A 26,829-nucleotide genomic window follows, 5' to 3' on the forward strand; every position below is an offset into this window, starting at 1 on the left:
CTGCGATTAGAAAAATAGTCACAGACAGAATTGTGATTGAGAAGTACTTGCTGCTAAGAAACTGTAGATATGGTGAATATGAAACTGTCAGAGAGTATGTGAAAACTGATGATTAATATATACATGTCGGTCTATAGGTACTTCTTCAGCAAATAGGTTTGTATTTCTTTTAACTCTTTTTCGGTGTGGTTCATCAATACATATATTGTATCTAGATCTATTATATTTTCAAAATCTTTTACCAAGAAAATATTCTCTCTCTCTCTCTCTCTCTCTCTCTCTCTCTCTCTCTCTCTCTCTCTCTCTCTCTCTCTCTCTCTCTCCTAAAAGGAACTTTTACATCATAAATATACTTACATAAAAGAATAAGATAAATATTAAATGCAGACAGTATACTTTATGTTGTTGAGTTCGTATTTCAAAATGAATATGTTGTATGAAAATACCTATGTAACCCATTTCTCATATGTATGCAACAGTGATTGATGTGCGAAGAGAAAATTTCGTAAATTAAAAAAAGTTTTAAAAAAGCAGTTTACCTGATTAGGATATAGGGATCGCAGTGGGTATGACCAGTCGACACGGGATACCTACTCCTCCTAGGAACCCATTCCCAACCCTGGTATATCAAGGGGTCTGTATTTACCCGACTCTATATTACGTATCGCTTATAGAAGTTATGGGATTGATCACTCTTCAGTTTATTTATGTGTTCATGAAAAATAAGACAATTTTATTTGATATAAAACAAAATTAAGACCTCTGGGTGCGGCAGGTGTTCTGGAAAAAGTTTTAAATGTACTTTTGGAGCGTTAAAATTCCATGCGCAGTTTTAAACAAATATCGTCAATGCGAAAACGCACGTTACCTGATAGAAAAACTACACAGTGAAAGTTATATGACAAGTCAAAACTACTCCATAACAATGGTGAGTAATTATGATGTAGTTTTAGAAGTATTGTTTGGTAAATAATTTTTTTTTTTAAATCTTGAAAGTACAAAATCACAAATAGGTAATCAAATGATACAAAATTCAAATTAATTTGCCTCTCCCTTAAACAATCATTTACCATATTTTTAACCAACACAAGCTACGTAAGTTTGATATTTTATGTTAATTCGCTAATGAATTAATACAGTTAAAATTATTACAATACATTTTGTTTTATTGATAAATATCATCTGTGTGTGCTCATAGTTGATTACCCCACTTAAAAAAGACAGGAAAACAAAAATTAACAAAATCAAAAGAGAGATAACTCTGAAACAGTAACTGTCTCCATCACCCCTCCTATAAGCATTGTGAAAAACTTCATGAAGGCAGCTCTTGTTTATGTAACAACATTTTTGAACTGGTAGAGCAGGTATAATATTGATACTTCTGTGCTTTTGAGGAGAACCCCGATTGGGAACATTGTGTAAATGCCGTTTGAAATTGCCCGGAACTTTGTAGCTTTCGTTCCATTCAAATATATACAGGTCGTCTGCAGCTTTGTAGCAGCTTTGAAGCGGTGCATTTTGGTTCTCCATGTCCTCCAAGTTGGTTGTAGCTGCCTCTACTGAATCAAAATTAATGGAAACAATGAAGATTATTAATAGAACATGTTACTATAAAACACGTAAAGAAATGCGTTCAAAAAATATATAGTTCACCAAAATAAAAAAAACCTTAAATTATGTTCATTGAAAATAGAGTGTGTTGCCCTTTGATATAATCCATATCAGCTTCGTTTGAACCATCTACTTCGAAATAAGAGTAGGTGGTTTGTTTCATATAGAGGAATTCGTCAATTCGAATGAAGTCTTCAAAAACGCTTTAGAGCTATCAATTTAATATATTTTCAACAAAAGAATAATCTCTCCGATCAAAATAACAAGCGGTATAGGAATGTTAAAAAGCGGAGATCTTTGATTGTTGTTAAACACTTTATGCAGGTGATGATGAAACATTGCTACAAAGTTTACAAGAGATAAGCTGTAATCATCTCGTTTGTCATCAAGTTGTCAAGGAATTTTGCACTTGTCATGCTTCTTTAAAACATATTGTCAATATATTCAAATGCTGGAGGTAGCAAGATATATCTGATTTAGAAGAAAATGAAAGAAACAATCCAATAACTGAGGACACCTTTGTGTGATTAGAATCCCAACAGACATATTGGAATCCCAACAGACATATTGGAATCCCAACAGACATATTAGAATCCCAACAGACATATTAGAATCCCAACATACATATTGGAATCCCATCGCAGACATATTGGAATCCCATCGCAGACATATTGGAATCCCAACAGACATATTGGAATCCCAACAGACATATTGGAATCCCAACAGACATATTGGAATCCCATCGCAGACCAATACGTCAGAGGTTCCACCTTCACGGCTTGTAATATATCCGTGTAAGGTATAGATAGGTACTCGGTATCCTGAAACGTACCTTTTTTATTTCAACTTTTGGAATGCAGCATGAGTAAAATATAACGAAGACATTGAATGCCTTTAATAATGAAAAGGGACTTTGAATAGCTCCATGTTTTGAACGACAAATTGAAGATAAGGACATGTAAACGTAGTAAATCAAATGTAAATATTCTGAAACTGAGTGAACTGCGGGGATAAGCCACTGAGGAAGGGAACACTTCAATCAGGAAACTATACTGGTCTGAATCTTTAGCTGAGTGCTTTACTGTTACATGACCGAGAGAAGTACAGCGATGTTCTACAGAGGAAGAAGACAATCGCTTCTCTTTTACCACTACAAAGCAACGAGACAATATTTATACAAAGCTAAGAAAGGACACATCATATATAATAAAGAAAAATTAGAACGCCGAAAATAACTCAACCGGTTTCATTTTCAATTTTCAAGAGTTATGACATTATTGCTTAGTTACACATTATAGATTTAACTGTTTTATTTGATTGTTAATACATACGTCAGAAGTCAACTGCTATGTAAAAAAACTTGTCATTATTATTGTTATATATTGTATATTTTTTATCTAGCACAGACCAAAAGTCGGCTGTGTTTTTATTTTATTTTTTTCTTTTCTCATGTATATTTCATAACGTTGCATCATGACGTCATAATGATCTTTGTTAAAGCGTCAATACAATCCGTCATGTTTGACGTCATAGTTAAATCTATAATGTGTAACTATAACTAAGCAATAATGCCATAACTCTTGAAAATTGAAAATGAAACCGGTTGAGTTATTTTCGGCGTTCTAATTTTTCTTTATTATTATTATATTATTACTTGTGTGGATATTTACTTATATTTTGGATTATATATATATATATATATATATATATATATATATATATATATATATATATATATATATATATACCTAAACAAGGAAACGTGCATGTATCTGTGATAGACGTGGCCAATAAATTGATGGCGCTAAAGAGATGCATATATACACCATGTTTCCTATACAGAGACCACCATCGCATATTTTGTATCTTATACTTTAAAAATGTGCACATTGAACACAACCGTGTTGACCCTACCGAGAAAGTTTCTTTTCTCTCTATCTATATATACAACAAACAAGAGGCTCACGGATCACATCGTTCCCATAAGTCAATTTGGTCCAGCTGTTATTCAGCTATTCTTATATCTAAAATATTGTTTGTAGTCTTTATTCTCGTGAAAAACGTTTAGCCCATATTGTGGCTGCAACCTAGCCCCATTGGGTCATAATATAACCATGGTGAAATGGAACAAGATAAAGAAATCATGGCAAGGAATATTCAAAGACCTATACCTATGTAAAACGTATACGGTACCAATTTGGTACCAATACGGTGCCAATATGTATTCCGATATAAAACTTTAATCTCCAATTGTAGCCCCGTCCTACCCTCTATATGGTGGTAATTTGAACATACATTAATCTGCACTAATAACCTAGGCCCTATTATTGCCTACTCCCGGGACAACAATTCAAACAAATTTGAATCTGCACTAACTGGAAATACTTGGATATTAATTTGATTAGTAATGGCCCTTTTCTTCGTTAGAAGAAATTTTAAAAGCTTTTTTCAATATCCCTTTTCAAATTTTCACTCCTACCGTGGATCCATTCTACTCCTGAGGCCATGAAATTGAACACACATCCAACTGCATTACCTGATGATGATCGTATATTCATATGATTACACACGACCCTGCTGTAATATTTGTAAAGATATTACTTATATTTTCCGATGTAAAACTTTGACTCCCTATTGTGGTCTCACCCTACACTCAGGGACCACAATTTGAACAAACGTGAATCTGCACTCCTAGGAATGTTTGCATATTAGTAAGGAAAATCATGTACCTGTTGTGCTTGAGAAGATTTTCTTTCAATATGTATCCTATATATCAGCATGGGAGTTGGCCCCCTCCTACCATCGGGGAACATGATTTCAACAACCTGGAATCTACACAATGCTAGGAAGCTTTCATGTAATTTTCAACATCTCTGGCCTAGTGGTTCCTAAGAATTCCACCGAAGTTTGGAAAGAGTGGTGTTCGGGTCATCTCCATGCCCTGCCGATACACCAACATTAACCATCTACATTTTGTTTGGTTTGGACAATTCTTCCTATATTTTCATAATGAGACCAGTATAACGTGCATATTTATACCAATTGTTCCAGATTTATTGCAATCATACACTTGGAAGTTGCTATGTACCTCCATCACTTACGACATCACCTAGTGATCCATCAATCATTGAAGGAGTATTTCTAAACACATTTTCCAAATGACATTGGCAGACACTTCCAAAAGTTCATCTTCTACGACAGTGCCCTTTGTCACATTGCGCCCGCGCTACTCGCATATTTCCAGGGCGAGTGGACTGTCTGTAGCATTAGACTTCATTATTCAACCTGGTTTGGTTGATTTGTTTGTAGGGTTGGGAATTGTCTTAAAATACCGCATTGCGATATATTGCGATGTTTTAAACGTTGTTGTGATATTTATTGCAATATTTTCACTAAGAATCAAAATGATCTCACCTTATCAAGCAAGATAATATATGGCCCCAATTAGCCACGTCCCTCAACAGTCACATGACTCTACGCTAATTAACTGTTTTGGCGGTGTGATACGATGAAAGGCGAAGATAACGAACAGTGTTATATCATTGAACGATGTTATACCAATCCCATGGGCACGAATTGTGCGCCTTTGTTAGTTGACCTGTTTTTATATTCATATAAAGCACAATTTTTTCAAAAACTTCTACGTGAGAAGAAAATATCTCTCGCTGTGGCCTTCAATTCGACTTTTAGATATATCGATGAAGTTTTGTCTATTAACAATGATAGCTTTCATTCATATGTCGATTTGATATATCCCTGTGAGCTCGAAATAAAGAACACCACAGAGTCGTCCACTTCTGCTTCATACTTAGATATTTTATTGAAAGTAGACATTAACGGCAAACTGACAACTCAACTGTATGACAAACGGTATGCTTTCAGCTTCTCCATCGTCAACTTCCCATATTTATGTAACAATATTCCATTATCACCTGCATATGGTGTTTATATGTCTCAACTGATTCGATATGCAAGAGCTTGTTCTATAGTCAGTTTTTAAATCGAGGTAAGCTACTGACAAACAAGTTGATGGTACAGGGATTCCAACAGTCTCCATTGAAGTCAGCATTTCGCAAATTCTATGGTCGTTATCACGATCTAATTTGTCAGTACAACCTCGCATTGGATCAAATGCTGTCTGACGTGTTTCATACCGATTGTTAAGCCGTTCTTGGTACACTGATTTTGACTGCGGATAACTCCGTTTACCTGATCAGGATATAGGGCTCATGGCGGGTGTCCAGGGGTCCGTGTTTGCCCAAATATCTGTTTTGTATTGCTTATAGGAGTTATGAGATTGATCACTGTTCGTTATCTTCACCTTACATCATTGAAATAGTTGATATGATTGGGGAATGTCGTGAGATACTTTCATTCTCCGATTTTAAAAGGAGATTTTGTCCATGCGTTTTCTCATCAACGCTTACAGATTTCATCTTGAAACGTTCAGGAAAGATATATCTCGACTTGTAGATGTGACATACACATGTCATTTTTTCGTGAACAAAGAAAACGTCAAATTTCGTAATTATGCGTTTTAAAGGAATCTTCAATGGTAAAATATGGTTTCTTTTGTAGTTTCAAAAAATGTTATACTTACCGGAAGTTAAAACAGCAGCTTCCGGTTTATTAAGAAAAACTTGTTCTTTCTTTGTCCTCATTAAAGGTGAAGATAACGAACATTAATCATCTATCTCCCTAACAAGTCAAGATTTTTACATGTATTTTTGACACTATCCATCTTCAAAAGACTGGGGTTTTTGCTTTTCTTTTTTTACAAAATTCACTTCTGTTCATGAGATATATCTGATTTCCAGATTTCTTAAAGACATTTCCCCCGGACGTTTTCTCGTAAACGGTCAAAGATTGAGTCTTGAAACTTTCAAGATTGTTAAATGGTAACATGTAGATGTAATATACGTGTTTCACTTCTGATGCCGTCACTTCGGTCGTCCACCGGAAGTAGCTTAATAATATGTATTTTTTTTTTTTAAATTTTACATTACTAATGCTCAAATAAAGTGTAATAAGACATACCATTTGAATCGGAAGTTGGTTCTTAGAAACTGGAAGTTGTCCGAAAACGTAGTATTTTTCATCAAAACTTTTAGTGGGGTCCCTGCACACTCATGTGGACTTTACAGTCGTTTTATGGACTTCCGATATACCTGAAGTGAATAAAACAAAACCGGAAGTTTATGATTGATAAATCATATCTCTTATGTGTTTATCCTCTATTTTTAAGAATTTAGACATGTTTCCTTTCATGTATGGTCATTTTTCACTAATTCAATTATCCCAGTCAAGATCTTGTCTCGTCAGAAATCGGACGGAAGACCAACTCGTTCCTCGCAACGATATTGTGTCTAGTCTTATTATTTTTCTCCGGTACTATTTTGTCCGAGAGTATTCTCAGAAACTACAAAAGGGATCGATATGAAACTTTCCAGTATGAAAGTATAGCGTTTGTAGATGTGCAGAACGATAATCATTTTGTTTGCACTTGCATGCACGTGCACGCATATGCATTGCAATTTTGGTACAAAAAATTGAAAATCAGAATATACAAGAGATCGAAATGAAACCTTAATAGGATGATGGTATATTATTTGTAGATGTGCAAAATGTGTACACTAACTTTGCAATCAGTCTAATTTTTTGTTGTTCATTGAAATGGTTGATATGCATATCATAGGTAGATATTGAGACCCTTATCTGATGTATATGGTCAAAATTACCAATCTGCACGTGCATGCACGTGCGCTTCTTTTTGATTGGATAATACTAAAAGTTTGTAACTATCTTATTAAAGAAGCGAAAGAGCTGATATTCACAGTATAGGTAGATAATATGTGTATCTTTATATATGTGTAATAAAAAATGTCAACGCACACTTACATGCGCGTGCATCGTTTTTCAAAAGCTCATTTTTAAAGGACGATAACGTTTTTGTTTTACATCAAATTATGTTGATGTTAAGGATATATATGTGTCTTAGTACTCTTTACAGATTGCTGAGGTTAAAATAACTGTTCAGCACGTGCATCCCCTTGTGCTGAAATCTGATTGGACGATTTTAAAATCACTATAACTTCCTTATGTTTGATGGAAACGTTATGAAACTCATACTGTGAGTATAAAAGGGGAAGATAACGAACAAAGATCAATCTCATAACTCCCACAAGCAACACAAAACAGACAGTTGGGCAAACAGGGACCCCTGGATACACCAGAGGTGGGGTCATGTGCCTAGGAGGAGTAAGCACCCCCTGTCGACCAGTCACACCCGCCGTGACACGATACAAATGCCTGTTGAATGATATCGACTTAAGTGCGGGGTCATATTCGCATGCGCGTGTATGCACGTGCATTGCTTTATTTCATTTCTTGGTACTGAAATAACCATAGTAAACGTACTACATGTAATTAAAGGCTAAAATAAAATGATGAATTGCTATAGGTTTACAATGACATCAATCTTTAATTGGGGAGGATTTGGGAACATTTGTAACGGTCCCTGTTACAATTAGAACTAGTTCAAGTTGCAAATGCGTGCATTTCAAGATTGTTTACGCATTGTAATCTCAGTCTATACATGAATATTTTGAATAAAAACAAAAATTGTATTCTTCTCTTGAAGGTATCACTATTACCAGTATATCGGCAGGATAGTATAGTGATTAGAGCACCTGACTTGTGTGTATATCGACAGGATAGTATAGTGGTTAGAGCACCTGACTTGTGTGTATATCGGCAGGATAGTATAGTGGTTAGAGCACCTGACTTGTGTGTATATCGGCAGGATAGTATAGTGGTTAGAGCACCTGACTTGTGTGTATATCGGCAGGATAGTATAGTGGTTAGAGCACCTGACTTGTGTGTATATCGACAGGATAGTATAGTGGTTAAAGCACCTGACTTGTAATGTAGGGATAAATTGAAAATATTGTTTGTTTCCCCGCGTCCAACCGCGAGTCTGAGAAAATTCCGCCGTTCCAAAAGTTTTTATTCCGTCATTTTGACGATTTCTTTCTCAAATTCTCGATGTCGCTCCAGATACTAATCTACCAATCGGTATTTTGTAATGACCGGAAATTCTATATCTTCGTAAGTTTCAACCTAAAATCAAGAAATAATACGAATAGAGAGGGTCTGTTAGATCGAAAAGGAAAAACGTCGTCTACTCGAGGAGCGAGAAAAAAGAGATTACGGGGCGTCGGGGTGTTCACGTTGTAAGGAAAAATATGGCTCCCATCAGCTACGTACCTCAACAATTACTTGTTTCTACACTAATTTAGTGTTTCGGCGGTTTGATGCGAGGTTCTTACCGACTTCCATGGAAGACGGTATACAGAGTGGAAGTGATTTACAGTCTTTGGACTGTTCACTTCCTCTCTGTTGTGGTTGATAGAGAATGCATGATGTTAATTTTTTCTTAATTTTTTATTGGTTAAAATGCCGTTCTACTTAAAGGATATAATTTTTCTTTGATTCAATTTTACGTACGAAGTCACAATTTAACAAGATTTAAATCTGAAAACGAACAACAGAAAATTGCAATTTATAATGAAATTGACTAATAACTATTACAAGGCATTTATATGATATCATTACACATTATGTTGCTTTTAATCACTCCTACTGTAAATCTAGACTATTAATATCAGGTTAAGCTTCAATAGCATTTTTTTCTACACTTTCATGTTAAAATTATTCTATTGTTTTAGAACAAAATGTTCATTTCCTTACAATTGTTCAAATTTTAATAACAATTATTCATCTTTTCCACCAATCTTATAAAAATATACGGATACCTTATGATATAATTTGTGGCCAAACTATTACGGCATTTTCAGGTTTTAATCCATCTTCATTTCTTAAAAGTTATATACCACACTGTACTTGTGCAAGAATAATTTCTTTTGAAAATTTGAGCAATTCAACCGTGTTTGCTTTGTTTCATTACTAGTCTTAAAAAGTTAAAGATTTATCAAACACACGGAAAATCTCCTTTCCTTCCTATTCATATGAAAGCTCTAGTCAGTGTTAATATGGGAAACAATGGTGTTTGATTAGTACAAATAAATAACAGAGCGACTCGGACGTAGTTGTAAAGTGTCACTTGAATTTCATAATCACTACAACTAGAATGTTTGTTTTAGAATCTCTAAGAATTCCTTGAACTACATCCCCGTCACTTGTGTTCATCACATGGTCTATGGTTTCATCCTTAATAAATCCTTTAAAACTGGAGGATTATATGTACTTTTGCATTCGAAATATTGGAACGTGCTTGTAAGTTTGGTGCACGCTTTAAAATCTAGGATATGAGAGGTGAAGATAACAAACATCGATCAATATCATAAATACCACAAGTAATACAAAATAGATATTTAGGCAAACACGGACCCTTGGACACACCAGAGGTATAAGTTGCCACAAATAAAAATTTAAACCATTTAATGCTAATATTGAACATTTCCAAAACCATGCACAAGACTCGATACTAATTATTTACTTCCATGTTCCATGTTGTAATGTAAATGACATTTTATATGCTAGGCCTATTATTTCAAAGCATACATTTGAAATAACTTTCAGATATATTCAAAATCATTTCTGTAACATAAACGTTAAAATGTTTAGCACATTACCAGCAAATGTTCTACAATACAGTATCCGACTTTGTTAATGATCATGGGAATTTCATACTAAATACAATTTTACTGGCAGGAAAAAATTCCCCCTTTTCATCCACCTCAAGTGCATCTACCCTCTTCTGAAAGAGGGGGAGCAAACCTATTTTTAGATATGGCCCGGTGGTGTCGTGTTTAATTTCCGGTCGAGTCAATCCATGGCTATTGCTCTGGATGACTCATTAATTACAGCACCGGACTGTTAATACAGGGGCCTCAAATTCGAAAAATAATGCAAAGCGGATTCAATTCCCATGGCAAACCATAGATGTTGGCCTGAATAGCTGGATAGCTAGTACAGAGGTATCAGATTCAATCGCCAGGACAATCATACATTTCCTTTTTTCCTGTTACATTTGGGGCCGTGAACACCCCTGTGATTGCAGGAGAAAACCTTGCTAGGGGCAAAAAAATCTGGTTTGTGTCATCAAGGCCAAAGACAGCCTTAGACCATTTAAAGAGGGATGATTGTAGTAATATGCGCTATATGTATCGCACTCTGGTTAAAATCAAACATTTGCTAGCTATTTTTTATTACCTCAACTGAGCCCAAGGCTCATCTGAGCTGTTCTGATCTGTCCATTCTCTATCGTCGTTGTTGTCGTTGTCGTCGTTGTCATCGTAAACTTTTCACATTTTCATCTTCTACTCCAAAACCACTACGTCAATTTCAACCAAACTTGGCACATAGCATCCTTGGGTAAAGGGAATTCAAGTTTGTTCAAATCAAGAGTCATGCCCTTCTCAAGGGGAGATAATAGCTAAATAATGAAAATACATTGACGGCTTTTAAAAATACTCTCCAAAACCACTGGGCCAATTTCAACCAAACTTGATAAAAAGCATCCTGCGATAAAGGGGATTCAAGTGTGTTCAAATGAAGGGCTACGCCCCTTTTCAAGTAGAGATAATAGTGAAATAGTGAAAATACATTGACGACTTTTAAAAATGTTCTTCTCAAGAACCACTAGGCCAATTTCAACCAAACATGGCACAAAACATCCCAGGGTCAAGGGTATTCAAATTTGTTGAAATGAAGGCTCATGTCCCTATAAAGGGAAGATAATCATAACAATGCAAAAAAAAAAAAATAGGGTAGGGTTATTTAAAAATCCTCTCAAGAACCACTTGGCCGGAAGAGCTGAAATTTACATGACACCTTCCTGACATAGTGCAGATGCCAGTTTGTTAACACTATGACCCTTGGGGGTAGGTTTGAACCACACTAGGGGATCAAAGTTTTACATACAAATATATATGTAAATTATTCGAAAAACTTCTTCTCAAGAACCACTGGGCCAGGAAAGTACATATTTACATGAACGCTTCCTGACATTGTGCAGATTCAGGTTTTTTCAAATGATGGCCTCCGGGGTAGGAAATGGTCACACTAGGGGATCAAAGTTTTGCATACAAATATATATGGAGAATCTTTTAAAATATGTTCCTTAAGAACCATTAAATCAAAGAATTTTACATTTACATGAAAACTTCCTGACATAGTGTAGACGCAAGTTTGCAAAAATCATGGTTCCCATAAGTAGGTTGGGACCACAATAGGGATCAAAGTTTTACATGCTATATAGAAAGAAAATCTTCAAATGCAGACCAAGGTAACTCAGGTGAGAGATGTTACCCTTGGTCCTCTTGTTTTGTTTGTCGATTAATATGACAATCAAATAAACAGGAATGGTTTGATTTTAACCAGATTGTATGCACCGTGGATATTGGTCTGGACATTTCAGCGGTTAAACACTATGACTGCTATGGCTCAGGCTCGATTCCTTGTCCAGCTATAAATCTGTCCTTCCTATTATATATTATACATTATCAACAGGGGATGTTTACTCCTCCTCGGCACCTGATCACACCTCTGGTGTGTCCAGGGGTCCGTGTTTGCCCAACTATCTATTTTGTATTGCTTGTAGGAGTTATGAGATTGATCACTGTTCGTTATCTTCACCTTGCATTATATATAAAGAAATTCTATTTTTAAAAATGCCATCATACAAACAATCCAACTTTAAGTACCTCTTTTTCGTAAACAACGAGAAGTTCACTGGGTCAGGAATATAGGTAATGCATTTATATACGGATGTAATGATAATGTATACATTGTAGGATATTTGACTAGTGATTGAACTTTTTTCCAAATACACAAAGACCTAAACCGTAGTCATGGACATCGTTACATCGTTCATATGAAAGACCAAGTATTCACTATGTCACGTTGGATTCACTTTTATCTTACGTCAACAGATAATTAGGTCCTCATCATATTCGCACTAAACTTTACTCTATTCCATTGATATTTTTTGAAGAAGCCAAAACTAGTTAGTTCATGCTTCGGTTTTCAACACCAGAATGTAGACTGAACTCTATGACTATGGATGTTGTCCATCACATGATCTATAAACCACCGCGGGTTATGAGTGGCATTCCTTTCGTAGCATGCCGCCATTTCCATACACTCAAAATTATTAAAAAAGAAACAGAGGCCGTGAATATAATCAACATTTTTCTTCATAAAAAAGTTCAGTCTAGCATTCTAACACATTTAAAGTTGAAGTATACACCTTGTCTACCCTACAAATTTATTTCTACTATTGCATCTAGACTTTTTAATTGCAAACAAACTTTGCTGTGCCTTGATATTGGATCACCATATACTTATTCCTCCTACGTGTTCTTGTTCTTCGTCTTCTTTCAGTTATAGTCCAGCTGAACATGTCATCACTGGTGGTTTTGATATAGCTGAAAATGAGGACCGGAATCACTTATTTTAAAAGGTCCTAAATTCTGAGAAACTCGGGCTTTCAATTGGCGACAGAACTTCACCTCTGTTATAAATTCTATCGAAGATTATGCCAGGCGAAATACGAAAAAGAACTTGATACCTTTTCAGAATGGATTAATATATCAAAATCCCCTACAGGACACATCAAAACAACAGTACCTACCATCAATCGTTCTGTGTTTAGTAAACCAGAAGTGATAAAAGAATTAGATAGCTTACATAAGGACTATGTTTTGGTTCCAGCTGACAAAGCTTGTAACAACATTGTCTTTGTTTGCAAGACTCATCATTACAACTGTGTTTTAAATGAACTTGACATTGATTCCGCATTTGGTAATCGTACTTATACTCCAACTGCCCTTTCAAAAGACGAAATATTCAACCCATCCTTTAGTTCTAGATATATTTAATATCCAAGTCAATGAGATGGATGAATAGCAGTTGCTGTACCTATATTGGATTCCTAAACTTCCCCAAAAAACATACATTTCGCAAATTCTATGGTAGTTATAACGATCTAGTTCTTCAATACAACCTATCATTGGGCCAAATGCTGTCTGATGTGTTTCATACCGATTATTAAGCAGTTCTCGGCACACTGATTTTGACTGCGGATAACTCCGTTTACCTCATATGGATATAGGGCTCATGGAGAGTGTGACCGGTCAACAGGGGATGCTTCCTCCTCCTTGGCACCTGATCCCACCTCTGGTGTGTCCAGGGGTCCGTGTTTGTCCAAATATCTATTTTGTATTGCTTGTAGGAGTTATCAGATTGATCACTGTTCATTATCTTCACTTTGCATACATTGCTTGATCGAGTAAATGTTTCTACCAAGTCCCTACCTTTGTTCCTCAAGAAAATGTTAACAGCTGTGAAGAGAAACTTTAAACGTACTATGCCACTAGATATACCAGAAGTGTGAATTCTGCAAAATTCTGAAGAATTTTTATTAAATTTGAAATCGCAAAACTTTTCTCAAACTAACAACATCAAAACGTATGACTCTTCAACACTTCACGAGACCATTCCTCACGATAAATTAAAGACTTTTTGACATCATAGACAGTTGCTTCTTCAACAAAAACGAAAAACAGAAATAGTCATATCTAGTGATCAGTCATTCGAAAACTTACTTGCTAAACACCACTCTGATTCCACGCACAAGTACTCTGAAGTTGAAATAAAAAATATGCTACAGTTAAATACCAATTTAATTCCATGCAAAATAATTGTGTTAAAATAAAAAGAAATACACTGGAGTTCTTCCTTGATAATATGTTCGTAGTCTTTAGTGATCAGGTCGTCCAACAGTCTATTGGAATTCCCATAGACATGAATTGTGTTCCTTTGTTAGCTGACCTGTTTTTATATCCTGATGATGCAGAGTTTGTTCAAAAGCATTTACATGAGAAGAAACATGTATGTTGCTGTGGTATTCAACTCTACATTTAGATATATCAACGACGTTTTATCTGTAAACAATAATCAATCTCATTCACATGTCGATTTAATATATCCCTCCTCTTCTGCTTCATACTTAGACATTTTATTGAAAATAACTCAACTTTATGACATATGAGATAATTTCTGCTTCTCCATCGTAAACTTCCCATATTTATGTAGCAATATTCAATAATCACCTACATATGGTGTTTATATCTCTAAACTGATTCCATACGCAAGAGTTTGAGGCAGGCTATTGCCAAACAAGGTACAGGGGTTTCAATAATCTCGTTTAAACCAGCATTTCGCAAATTATATGTCGTTATAACGATGTAGTTTGCTAATAAAACCTTTCATTGGGTCAACTGCTATCTGATGTGTTTCATACCGATTGTTAGGCCGTTCTTGGCACACTGATTTTGACTACAAATAACTCCGTTTACCTGATGAAGATATGTGGCTCAAGTAGGGTGTGACTTTTCGACAGGGGATGCTGTCATCTTCACCTTTCTTTGAAGAAAATTGTCCAATCAATATGAAAATATGAAGTGCACATATTCATATGGTGAGTAATGAGTAGAGAAATTTTCAGAAAAATCTCTACACTAGTTTTTTTTAAAACATGCATGGACAAAATGGTGTCTACAGACAGACGGACATGTTAATTCCAATATAACATAGAGTTGTAATTAACAAGGAACTGTAATTAACAAAGCAACTGTAATTAAAACACGGCTGTAAATAAGAACTCTAAAGATACGCAATTAACTCTGTTTTGATTTGAGTTCTTAACACTGTTTATAGATATTGAATTTTCTTCACTTTAGCAGTGAGCAACTCGGCCACAAAGAGGTTGTCTCTGATGTCCACACATAAACCGTATGGACATTCTAAATCACAGTGAATGTAACGGAGGAACTGTCCGTCTTGATCTAGGATGTGGATACGCTGATTGCCATGGTCTGCTATCAAGATGTGGCTCTGGCTGTCTGTAGTGATGCCCAATGGAGTAAATGATTCCTCGCTATTAGAGGGATGACCAGTATATCTAAATCGGAGTTTTCCTGATTGATTGACCACCACTACTGCATTACCTTTACGGTCAGCCACACATATATCCAGGTTCTTGTTCTCAGTGATGTATTTATAGCTTAAACCATCAGATAAATAGAGAGGACGACCCTGATCATCAAACTGAATAGTTTGTATCTCTGTGGAGTCAGAGTAACGCACAACTTTGGATTCTTTGCCATCATCACTGATCATTGTAACCAGGAGATCATCAGATACCGTACTGCAGACATTGAGAGGTTGCCACCCCTGTAGTGTAATCACAGTCTCTATCTGTTCATTCTTCACTAGGTTTACAGTTTTATCAATAGTGTCAGTATAAACAAGTTCTCCGTCTCGTGTCACTGCAATGCCCCATGGTTCGTTCTCTGAGTCGGTTTGCATTGTTGTCTGTAGATTACCCTGGTGGTTGAGGAGCTTCATTATATTGTTATTTCCACATGTCCAGACTTGATCTTCACTCAGACAGCTAACACTGTATAGTTTTCTATACTCAGTGTTTATGGTGGCGGTGACGCGCGGCTCATCAAGCAGTGGATTGATTGGAGGAGACGATACAGCTTCTGCTGACTTCATTGTGTTGCTGCTGTGTGACCTCTGTAAAACTGACCATCTACAGAGTCACTGTGAGTGTTGTCATATAAATCTATGGAGAGTCTGAGTTCGGAAGTACCTCTTGGATTCTTCTATAAGACACAACGTTAGGCCCTATAAATAGAAAAAGTCCCCTAACTACTCTAAATATCCAGACCATACCGTTAAACACGGTAAACATTATTCTGAGAAATGTGACGTTCCTGACTGTTCTGCCTGCGTCTCTTTAGGTAAACACCAAGCTCACAATATACAAAATGTTCCGGAAAAAACTCAGCTTTAAACTCAAAGTTTACAAAATAAATTAAGGAGCTAGAGACCAGGACCCGATTGTAATAATAATAAAAGATATTATTTTTAATGTGACATTAACTCTAACGAGTTATTAAATCCTTAATTGTAACATTTGTTAATTCTTTCATTAAATATCGTTGTATAATTTTTTTATAAAACTCACATCAGTTAATGTGACATTAGATACTGAAACTCTTCTTAAACCAACATTAAATATTAATACTAATCCCATAATGTAATGCGATGTTTACTTCCTGTTTATTACATTGTCTGCTTTTTGGTTTTTCTTTGTTTTGGGTTGGGTTTTTTTTGTTTGGTGTTTTTTTTTTTATTCCGTGAGGAAATGTCTGACGACCAAATGAAATAAAATCCAGACATCAAGGGAAAATTTTCCACAGTGGACAGATTCGTAGGGTATAAAGAACTTTACCGAAATAATTTCAGCGTTGTTTACTTATGATTTTACACCATTCCAATCAGATTCTTACGTTGATTTCACAAGACCCCAGCTTTTACTTCCATTGACGGTCTTCAGTCTTGCAAATCTTTACCGTCGCGTTATCTGATTTCATCATTAGCACCATTCATTTTCTTCATTTCACAATCCATATTTTTACACGGTTTTGAAAGTCCTAACGTGGGGGGGGGGATTTGGAAATTTATTATGTTTTAAACCGTTCATAAAATGTTCCTCATATCAATTCATAACTACTACTATTGAAAATCAAAAAATGTGGATATGCGTGTAGTGGCAGTGGTGGTGGTATGTGTGTATGGCGGGGGGGGGGGGGATCACTCAATATGCGTGCATCTTTATTTGCATAAGATAATAACTAATAATAATCATTGTTTAAAAAGCCCCCCCCCCTCTCAATTTCACATGCCTGGCTAGCATAAAGCAACAACGAAATTGAAATTGATTTTCTGTTGGCTATGTTGTGAAGTAAATCTTGAGGGAATTTAAGTGCAGAAAAGTCATGTTTAACACACTGTTTAACACACAGGGTTCCAACAGTGAAGTCAACATTTCGCAAATTGTATGGTCGTTATAACGATTTACTTTGCCAATACAAACTATCATTGGGTCAAATGCTGTCTGATGTGTTTCATGCCGATTGTTAGGCCGTTCTTGGCACACTGATTTTGATTACGGAGAACTCCGTTTAACTGATCAGGATATAGGGCTCACGGCAAATGTGACCGGTGGACAGGGGATTCCCACTCCTCCTAGGCACCTGATCTCACCTCTGGAAGATCCATGGGTCCGTGTTTGCCCAACTCTATATTCTATATTCCTTATAGGAGTTATGAGATTGATCAAAGTTCGTTATCTTCACCTATCACACTGAAGATCAATAACAAATATCATGACCCATTTGTTGTTCTTTTTAATTTCCTAACTTTTCTTTAATGTAGAATTCAAAAATACACTTCATAAAAATTACAATACTACAAATATCGGGTGCGAATCAATTAATAAATGACACTGTGATTTCAGAATTCATATATATATATAATTTTGTCTCACCTATAAATCCAACATGGCTTCCCTGTTATTTCGACCTTCCGTCTAGTCCTGGGATTAAATACCTGTGCGGTGCGTCAGCCCGTATACACTATCTGTTTAAATAGAATTTAAAGTTTGTTTTGACCTAGTTCATGTTGAGTAGCGATGTCAACATTATTTTAGAAATGAGCAGATCTACATATGTATCTTATTGATCACACAAACATGGATATTAAGTTTGTCTCACCTGAAAATCCAACATGGCCTCCCTGTTCTTTCGACCTTCCGTCTGGTCCTGTGATTAAATACCTGTGCGGTGCGTCAGCCTGTATACACTATCTATGTGTATCTCTTATTTAAATAGCTTTGAAATTTGGTTTAACCTAGTTCACGTCGCTAAGCTATGGCAATATATTTTACGTTAGACAGTCAAGCTGTTTCCTTTCATTACAAAGCATTGATGCAAAACAACCCATATACACCGGATAAACTCATTTTTGATACGTGAAAAAAAATCTATTTCGTTATAACGGACTACCTCCTGTAAGCTTGTATTTCCAAAAATGTTGGTAGAGATACCAAGTACAACTGAAGGGAGACAGCATGTCCATTCCTGGGCCTCGGAAACATCCCACAAAGCAGTGACGATGAAATATAGGATCTCCCATATCCAACATTTTCATGAGATTCAGAACATGCCCAGCGGCCTCACCTGAGCTAGAGTTTCTACAGTGTAAAACTACTGACTTCTTCGTTTCCATGGCCAATACCAGCAGGTCTGAGAGCAGGTCCATCTGGTCGTGCAGTATAGTTTTCCTACATCCTGACGTGCAGCACGACTGTAGACGGTTGCATACAGTAGTCATGTCGATCCGAATCTCTCCTATGGCTACACATTATGGCAGAGTCACAAGCCTTTGTAATTCTAATAGTATGTCAGAAGTAGTTTGGGGATCTATACCGAAAGTTAAACGAACATGCTGACTGTTGCTTACTTGACTCTGCCACAATGTTCAGAAAACACATAGTTGGCCACAGCATAAAGAAACTGGAAGTGACTGAGGTGAGGTGGAAATGCAGTCAGATGTGATGTTGCGTCTTGCAAACACCTTATCAACGTGAAAGTGAAAGTGGAAATCAATAACTGGATTCTCTGGGGTTAAAACACCACTAAGGTCAACAAGTCCGTGTGATGTTTCTCTAAGGGAAACTGCCTCAAGAAAATGCAGAGTATTTGTCAATGAATAGGACAAATTACATGATATGGTGGAGAGGTCTCAAATTTGATTGGAACGTAGTTGCTGTAGTTCTTTGCACAAAAATACATAAGTTTAATTGCCCCTTCGGTAAAATTTCAAACATTTGGATATAAACGATGTTCTACAACAAAATCCAGAAATTGTTCTAAAGTTGACACTCTTACCCAACTTGTTTAGCGAACCGTTTTACCAACTGACACCAACTGTGGAGATTCTGGTCTTCAGATTGCCTTACGAAAGAGAGCATATACGAAGTACCAGGACCGGTGGTGGTTGCCAATGGTAGGTTTCCGGCATCACAGTTGCCACTCCAAGATGATGGAAGGTGGACCCGTTTCAATTGTTTTGAAAAGACTTTGGTTCTGTAATTTGTCTGTTGATTAAGTTGCAATTTTCTTTGTTTCGTCCTGGAATGTGACTTTACGGTGATGGTAAGCACTAGACCTCCGCGAAAGAGTGTCCTATCATTTGCTAGAGCCGTTTTAACGAATTTTAACGTTTTGTGGATAGTACGAGGTTCGATATCCAAACATGTCTTGCCGCACTGTTCTCCTTACAACCTCTAAGGAAGGTCTCTATTGCCATCTCTAATATCACCCTCATATTCCTCATAAGCATCTAAGGTAAGGGAATACATTAGGCTGGAAAAATTTCCAATGTAAAACTTATACGGTACCAATTTTGATGCACCAGATGCGCATTTCGACGAAATGTTTGAAATCCGAAATAACAATAAACTTGCTATAGCTATTTTAGGGAAAACAGAGTGCCAATAAGTGGAGTCAAATTCGTCTAAGGATAAGAGCTATACATGAGGGAGATAATCCTTAATTTTGAATTGAATTTCTAAATTTATCTGAATTCAGAATTGAGATTGATCACTGTTCGTTACATTCACTATTCATGGCACAAGCTTCCCAGAGCTACTAGTGATAGGTGCACTTGTTTTCTTGTAATTCATGTTAACAAATATTTTATCATCTGTGCTCACCTTAGAAATAGCCCCTCTTGCTGCTTAATGGAAAACACCTCTGAAAGATTGCATTTAATAATTTGTTGATTTCTGCTTGTTGATTTCTACTTGCTGATGTTCTAGCGTAGAATCTGTCGAGGATTTCATATCCTCCGCAATTGACTGAACCGACTGTCCAAGCTGAATAATGATGGTTTCCATCTTACTTAGGCGAGCTATAGTTGAAATTGTTATCGGTCCTCCTGTTGTGTGGGTAGTGACATCGGTAACGTCTCCAACGACAATTTGTTTTGATGTACCCACTGTTCAAGTGTTTATACTGGTATCTGGATTTCAGCAGCTAGGTTTTCCTCAGTAACATCTTCTGTTTCTCGCAACTGAATCATTTTGGCTGCTTTTTGTCTCAAACACACCCAAGTGTTCTGAACTCCTGTGTACTTGCAGAATAAATATTGACAGCCATGGTGGTAAAAATCTATGCACCGTAAAATAATATCAACTATCTTTATTACATGAAAACACAATACAGACCAAACAGCAACACCACTCACCTACCCTACACGTAAAGTGATGTTGAAGTCTAAAATTAATTTCTCGAATGATAATTATAGCCAACAAAATATCATGCAGGCTATATAAATGACACAAAAAAATTATATCTATTAAAAAGTCTATAACTTTTTTAAAAAAAAATCAAAGACAATTGTTCAACTTTACAAAAAGTCTGATTTGTTTACAAACGAACTTTAAAAATGAAGTATTGTCGCTATGATGCACAATTCCAGTCACGTGTTTCTGCCTTGCTTGATTTACAGTCCAAGATAGCTATCATTTGTTTTGCACGGAAGTGGGGAACACTTAATATTTCAAAAAAAATACATAATTTAACAAATCATAGTCAGAAAATGAATTCAAATAATCTAGAATGTTTCGATTTTAAAGAAGAACACGATAAACTGTACTGATTGAATATACAAGCGTCACAAATTGTACTTTTAACAAAGTACGCGTGGAAGCCAGGTGAACTCAAACAACCGACACGATAAAAACAAAAACAAATGGTAAATCCGTGTCCAGGCGACGCCAGATGCCGTGGGACGAGCAAATCAATACGATCGTCAAGATTTAATTCACCCACAAATCTGGATAATATAACACAAGACAAACAAGCCGAAGAAGAGTCTGGTGTAGAATCTGGGTCATCAATCTATAGAACCCCGAGTCCGATTATAATATGATAATGTATGAAGGGGTAATTGTACCACAATCTTTTGAGGGTTACATGCTTCTCTCTAAAACAATTTGAACAATAAAAAACAATGAGGTTGGGATTACACTATGACGACTGCCCATCAGATTGATCAATTCATCAATGCAGCAGGATTATGCATGGGTTAGGTGTCAGAAACCTAATTATTTTACTTATACATGCATGGAATAATATTAACATGGGTTTAGTATTACCTCAGCGCACTTGCTTAACGGTTTAAGTTTTTGATAATCATGCTTGGATACGTTTTACCTTAGAATACCTGCATTCGTTCAATGATTCATGATGGTGGGGTTTTTTTCTTTCGAAAAGCGTTTAAAGATTATTTGCCTAGTTATCCTCATGTAAAACTTTAATCCCCTCTTGTAACCCCACCATATCATTGAAAATCGTCATTTGGACAAACTTTCATTTCCATTTTGTCAGAAAGATTGAACAGAAGTTTACTTTTTCTAGCCTAGTATCCTTAGAATCACTGTATTTAATCATATTAATAGGGTGATATTGCAATATGTATGTAATATGCCTTACCCGTAAACAACCCAACATGACTTCTTGAATTCCAGCAGCAACACGAGATACAAATGGACGTTGCTAAAGCGCAGAATTGAAAGTGGAAAGTATTGTAAACATTGTAGGTGATAATATTATGAGGAGGCCAACAATTTGTAAAATCAAAAGATATATGAACAAAAATCAACCCTATCTCCGAATGCAACATTGTAAAACAAATTTTTTTTTCAGCAATTCACTCCAAACATAGCCTTTCCAAATCGAATTTGTATCAATTAGTCTAACTGTTTTCAAGATGATTTTCATTATAGCTCTATACCTGGTATAGAATACATATAGGTGAAGATAACGAGGGTACCTGTAAAGTGCGACACGAAATCGGAACGAAACGAAACGAAATCTACCGAAACGAAACCCACCGAAACGAAACGAACCAGATTGTATAACCGGACTCTTTTAATTATGTGAAAGTCACCACATATTAATGAAATTCGCTTCCCCTTTGATGTAGACTTTCGGCTTGACTGATACAAATTTGGAAAGGGGGAGGGTGAGTAAGCACAATGTATATATTGATTAAATATGTTGAAAAGTTTATTAAATACCATTTAGTTTATCGTGCGTAATGGTCCTACAGAGTGTTGAAAAGTCACATGTTTTGATGCTGTTGATTTGATTGATTGGTTGATTTGCTGTTTTCCGCCACACTCAACAATTTTTCAGTCACCTGGTGGCGCCCAGTTTTTGAGAAATGTTTTGCGATTTCAACTATCCAATTTTAAAACAACCGGTGCGTGTAAATGGTTTGCCTCATTTTGGATCGATGAATGTAAAGTGAAACATCGTACATGTATTGGTACATGAAACGATAGAACGGAAGTGAAACGATAGAACGGAAGTAAAACGATAGAACGGAAGTGAAACGATAGAACGGAAGTGAAACGATAGAACGGAAGTAAAACGATAGAACAGAAGAAAAACGATAGAACAGAAGTAAAACGATAGAACGGAAGTAAAACGATAGAACGGAAGTGAAACGATAGAACGGAAGTAAAACGATAGAACAGAAGAAAAACGATAGAACGGAAGTAAAACGATAGAACGGAAGAAAAACGATAAAACGGTCGTAAAACGATAGAACGGAAGCAAAACGATAGAACGGAAGTAAAACGATCGAAACAGAATTAATATATACTAAGATGATGTTTATGACCCCACTAAAAGGAATTAATAAGAAGTAACTAAAAGGCTAATATAAATTTGATATTTGAATTGATCGAAAAGGTTTTCTCATTATTGATCTAAAGATTAAGATAGCATTAGTTAGATACGGGGTTAGGAAAACACGGAGCCCTGGGTATACCAGAGGTGGGATCAGGTGCCACGTTTTCTTTTTGATTTCTTAAGTCTCTTTCAATGTAGAAAATCAAAATTACGTTTTCCAAGAAACAATAAAGATAAAAAAAAGTCCCGTGGGGATCTGTGTTGGAATAGGTCATCAGTTGGTTTGTCGTAAGAGGCCACTAAATGGGGTGGTACTTCGGATAAGAACGCAAAAAACTGTTTGGTGTGACGTGAGAGAGATCTCTCCCTGTTTAAAGGCTGTAAACGCCGAGCATAGTCCTAAATTTTGGAGCCATTCGCCGGCAATTAACGGGACGTCCCTAAATGAGTGAATCATTATCGAGTGGAAGTTAAACAATATACAACCATCCAACTAACCATCCAAAAATGACGACACTACAAAATAATGAACCATCGTTGTTTTTTACATGTCTCACTCTCTTCGTAATCGCATTGGCACGAGATTTGAAGGGGTCTGTTTTCCAACCGATTTTTTTTTACTGCTTGATTCATCTTTATCCCCCCACCCCGTTTTTAATACAAAATTTGTCGGTAGCTGATAAGAAAGCCATGGAAGGAATTGATATCGGCATTCATATCGCCATGTTAAACTCAAATCGATATCTTTAAAATACCACATTCCGGAAAACGGACGCTTGATTCCGCATTTACATTTGATTGTGACGTAAGTCAAGTATAGGGCTACTTTAAAATTTCCGGGGGGCGCACCGGCTGCCCCCCCCCTCTCCTTTAGATCCGCCACTGGACTGTCACGGGTCCTTGGTGATGACATTACAGTAGGTGTAGCACGCTGAAGAACCCTCACTACTCAATTGCCGTAAGCTCTGAGCAAAGGCCTAAATTTGAACCCCTCCACCGGTCTTGGTGACGTCTCCATACGAATGAAAAAATATCGAGAGAGATGATCAAGATATGATCAAACAATCAATTTAAGAGCAGAATTTTAGAATTGTTTTCCTGCCTCTAAACATATCACAAACAGTTTGATTATAATCAAAATGAATAATTTGTCTTCTTTGATTTCAGGTGTTATTCTAACAACATTACTCTTTCTGATTTGAGAATTTCAGTTACATTCCGTTTTCTCTTCCGCGTTGTAGATCGACCCGATTTAGATACCTTGTTCCGTGGTGGGATTTTATTAGTATAATATTTCTTGTTTTATTGTTATAGAATTGTTCATATTTGTATTGCTGTTTAAAACGTGCGGTGGTCTATATACCTTATTTCATAATTTATTGTCTTCAACCCTAATAAATGGAAATATACTACGTGCGGAGGTACCTTAAAAGCCATACTACGCCCGTGAAATGATATCATGTTTGTTTAGTAATCTGTGCAGGTACCTTAAAAGATAGATATGCGACATGTGTCAAAATAAGGAAGTGCACGTCCGGCAAAGCATTGATTTTAACATTTAGATATTGATCCGAGAAGATTTTTAATCTCTCTGCACCTCCCCCCCCCCCCCTTGTTTCCTCTCTATCTAGATGGTGTGTCACGTGTTTTGACACGATACCTGACGCTCAGGAGATCTGTATCGTTTCAACACCTACCGATCCCGTTGGGAGCCGGGTTAGAATAGGTCCTCAGTACATCTTGCTTGTCGTAAGAGGCGATTAGATGGGGTGGTCCTTTTGATGAGAACGCAAAAAGCTAGGTCCCCTCTCATAGCAGATGTGGCGCGATAAAGATCTCTCCCTGCTCAAAGGCCGTAAGCGCCGAGCATAGGCCTAAATTTTGCAGCCATTCACCGGCGATGGTGACGTCTCCATATGGGTGAAATATTCTCGAGAGGGACGTAAAACAATATTCAACACCTACCGTGATACAGGGACCCATTCTAAATTCACTAACGAGGATTAGCGGTTGATACTTAAAAATTATTACGTTGCGAATTATAAGGCGGAATAATAGTGTTTCAATTGTTGCCGTAAATACGCGAGTTTCCTTCGGGTACTCCGGTTTCCTTCCACATAATGATCCCCTAGCACAAACATTCGTGCATAAAAGGACCCCATTGAAAATAAGCGTACGAGCTTTCATGTGTCATCCTTCGTATTTATGTATGTACGTTTGTATGTATGTATATACCGAATAAATATCTATTTATTTATTTATCTATTTTTTATTTTACGAGATCCAAGTTGTTTTCAATTTCTTCAGAACCAATAACTTAATGGAAATATTCATAGTGAAATCTAATTTTGACATCAAGGAAACTATGTCGATTTTTTATATCTGCCTTCGAATTTAGGATGTCACTACCTTAAATTCACACCTTAAAGTCACCTACATGTATCAGTATTAAGATCAAAATGTGTTCGTTTTTCGCCCTACAGATAAAATAGGAAGAGAAGATAACGAACAGTGATAATGATCTCGTCACGTATTCAAATTCAATTTCAATTCAGTTTTCTTTAGTCTCATATTGCAGTAAACAACATAGAGACTAAACACATATACCCACAATATTAAACGAATTCAATTGATAAAATGTATCGCAAGGGTGTACAGTTAATATTCTCTCAACTTGGAAGGGTAACGCTAGCTCATGTAAATCAGTTAAAAATTTGATAACAATGCTCATCATGAAAGCAAATTGAATAACTCTATGAAATTTGGTATTTTTGTATATTTCGAATGTAAATGCAATTGTCTACTTTCAAGTAAAGCTGAACAAATCATACTAAAATGAGACTTATCCCAAAAATGATTTTTACATAAAGTACAAATACTCTGATTTCTGGGAACAATATTCCATATACTGTATGGTGCTCACGGCGAGTGTGACCGGTCGACAGGGGATATTTACTCCTCCTGGGCACCTGATTCCATCTCTGGTGTAACCAGGGGTCAGTGTTTACCAAACTCTTTATTTTACATTGCTTATTGTAGTTATGAGATTGATCACTGTTCGTTATATTCACCTTTATAGGAGTTATGAGATTGATCACTGTTCGTTATCTTCACCTTTATAGGAAATATGAGATTGATCACTGTTCATTATAGAGGGCGAAGCCCTCTCACGGCCCGAAGGGCCGTGAGAGCGGAGCTCTCCCTACAGGTAACACGTATATACATGTTTAAAAGGAAAATATAGAAAACTAATGAAAAATTAAACCATACCTATGGAACTTGAAAATTTTGGTCCCAATGGCGTCGATTCGAATACTATCGCGTGGACATGTATTTCTCCATTTTGAATCTCGTGTACCCAAGTTCACTTCGTACTGAGATGTTACATAAAATCCGTAAAACCATGTAAATCTTAATCATATACATGTATACTCACTCCTAGATTAACGCTTTATTGTACAATATTTCCTACAAATGTATGTTTGTGTATTTCCTAAACACCTGACGCTGAATATGACGTCACAATGCACTGTTTACATCAGTTGCATAGCGTTTCCCGCGTTCAATGAATAGG

At 36.3% G+C, this 26,829-nt stretch overlaps 1 protein-coding gene and 1 pseudogene across 4 annotated transcripts; both read right to left on the reverse strand.

Moving 5' to 3' along the window:
* Positions 1-966: 966 nt before the first annotated feature.
* LOC125661478 (tripartite motif-containing protein 2-like) lies at positions 967-18,400 on the reverse strand. 4 transcript variants are annotated; one of them, XR_007364924.2, is made up of 7 exons: positions 18,264-18,325; positions 18,038-18,129; positions 14,994-16,329; positions 14,241-14,276; positions 12,945-13,061; positions 6,649-6,779; positions 967-1,559 (listed from the first exon to the last, which is right to left on the reverse strand). XR_007364924.2 is itself a non-coding variant. In XM_048893474.2 (3 exons), exon 3 carries the CDS (start codon positions 16,195-16,197, stop codon positions 15,349-15,351), a length of 849 nt encoding a protein of 282 aa, XP_048749431.2. In that variant the 5' UTR covers positions 16,198-16,329; positions 18,038-18,129; positions 18,264-18,400; the 3' UTR covers positions 14,301-15,348. The 4 variants fall into 4 exon arrangements, 1 of the variants encoding a protein (XP_048749431.2); XR_007364922.2 differs by lacking the exon at positions 12,945-13,061; XR_007364929.2 differs by lacking the exons at positions 967-1,559; positions 6,649-6,779; positions 12,945-13,061 and having other exon boundaries at positions 14,031-14,276.
* A 37-nt stretch (positions 18,401-18,437) lies between these two features.
* Positions 18,438-20,449, reverse strand: LOC125663438 (uncharacterized; annotated as a pseudogene).
* Between the last annotated feature and the right edge of the window lie 6,380 nt (positions 20,450-26,829).

The sequence above is a fragment of the Ostrea edulis genome, chromosome 8 (assembly GCF_947568905.1).
Source record: "Ostrea edulis chromosome 8, xbOstEdul1.1, whole genome shotgun sequence".
Lineage (NCBI taxonomy): Eukaryota > Metazoa > Mollusca > Bivalvia > Ostreida > Ostreidae > Ostrea > Ostrea edulis.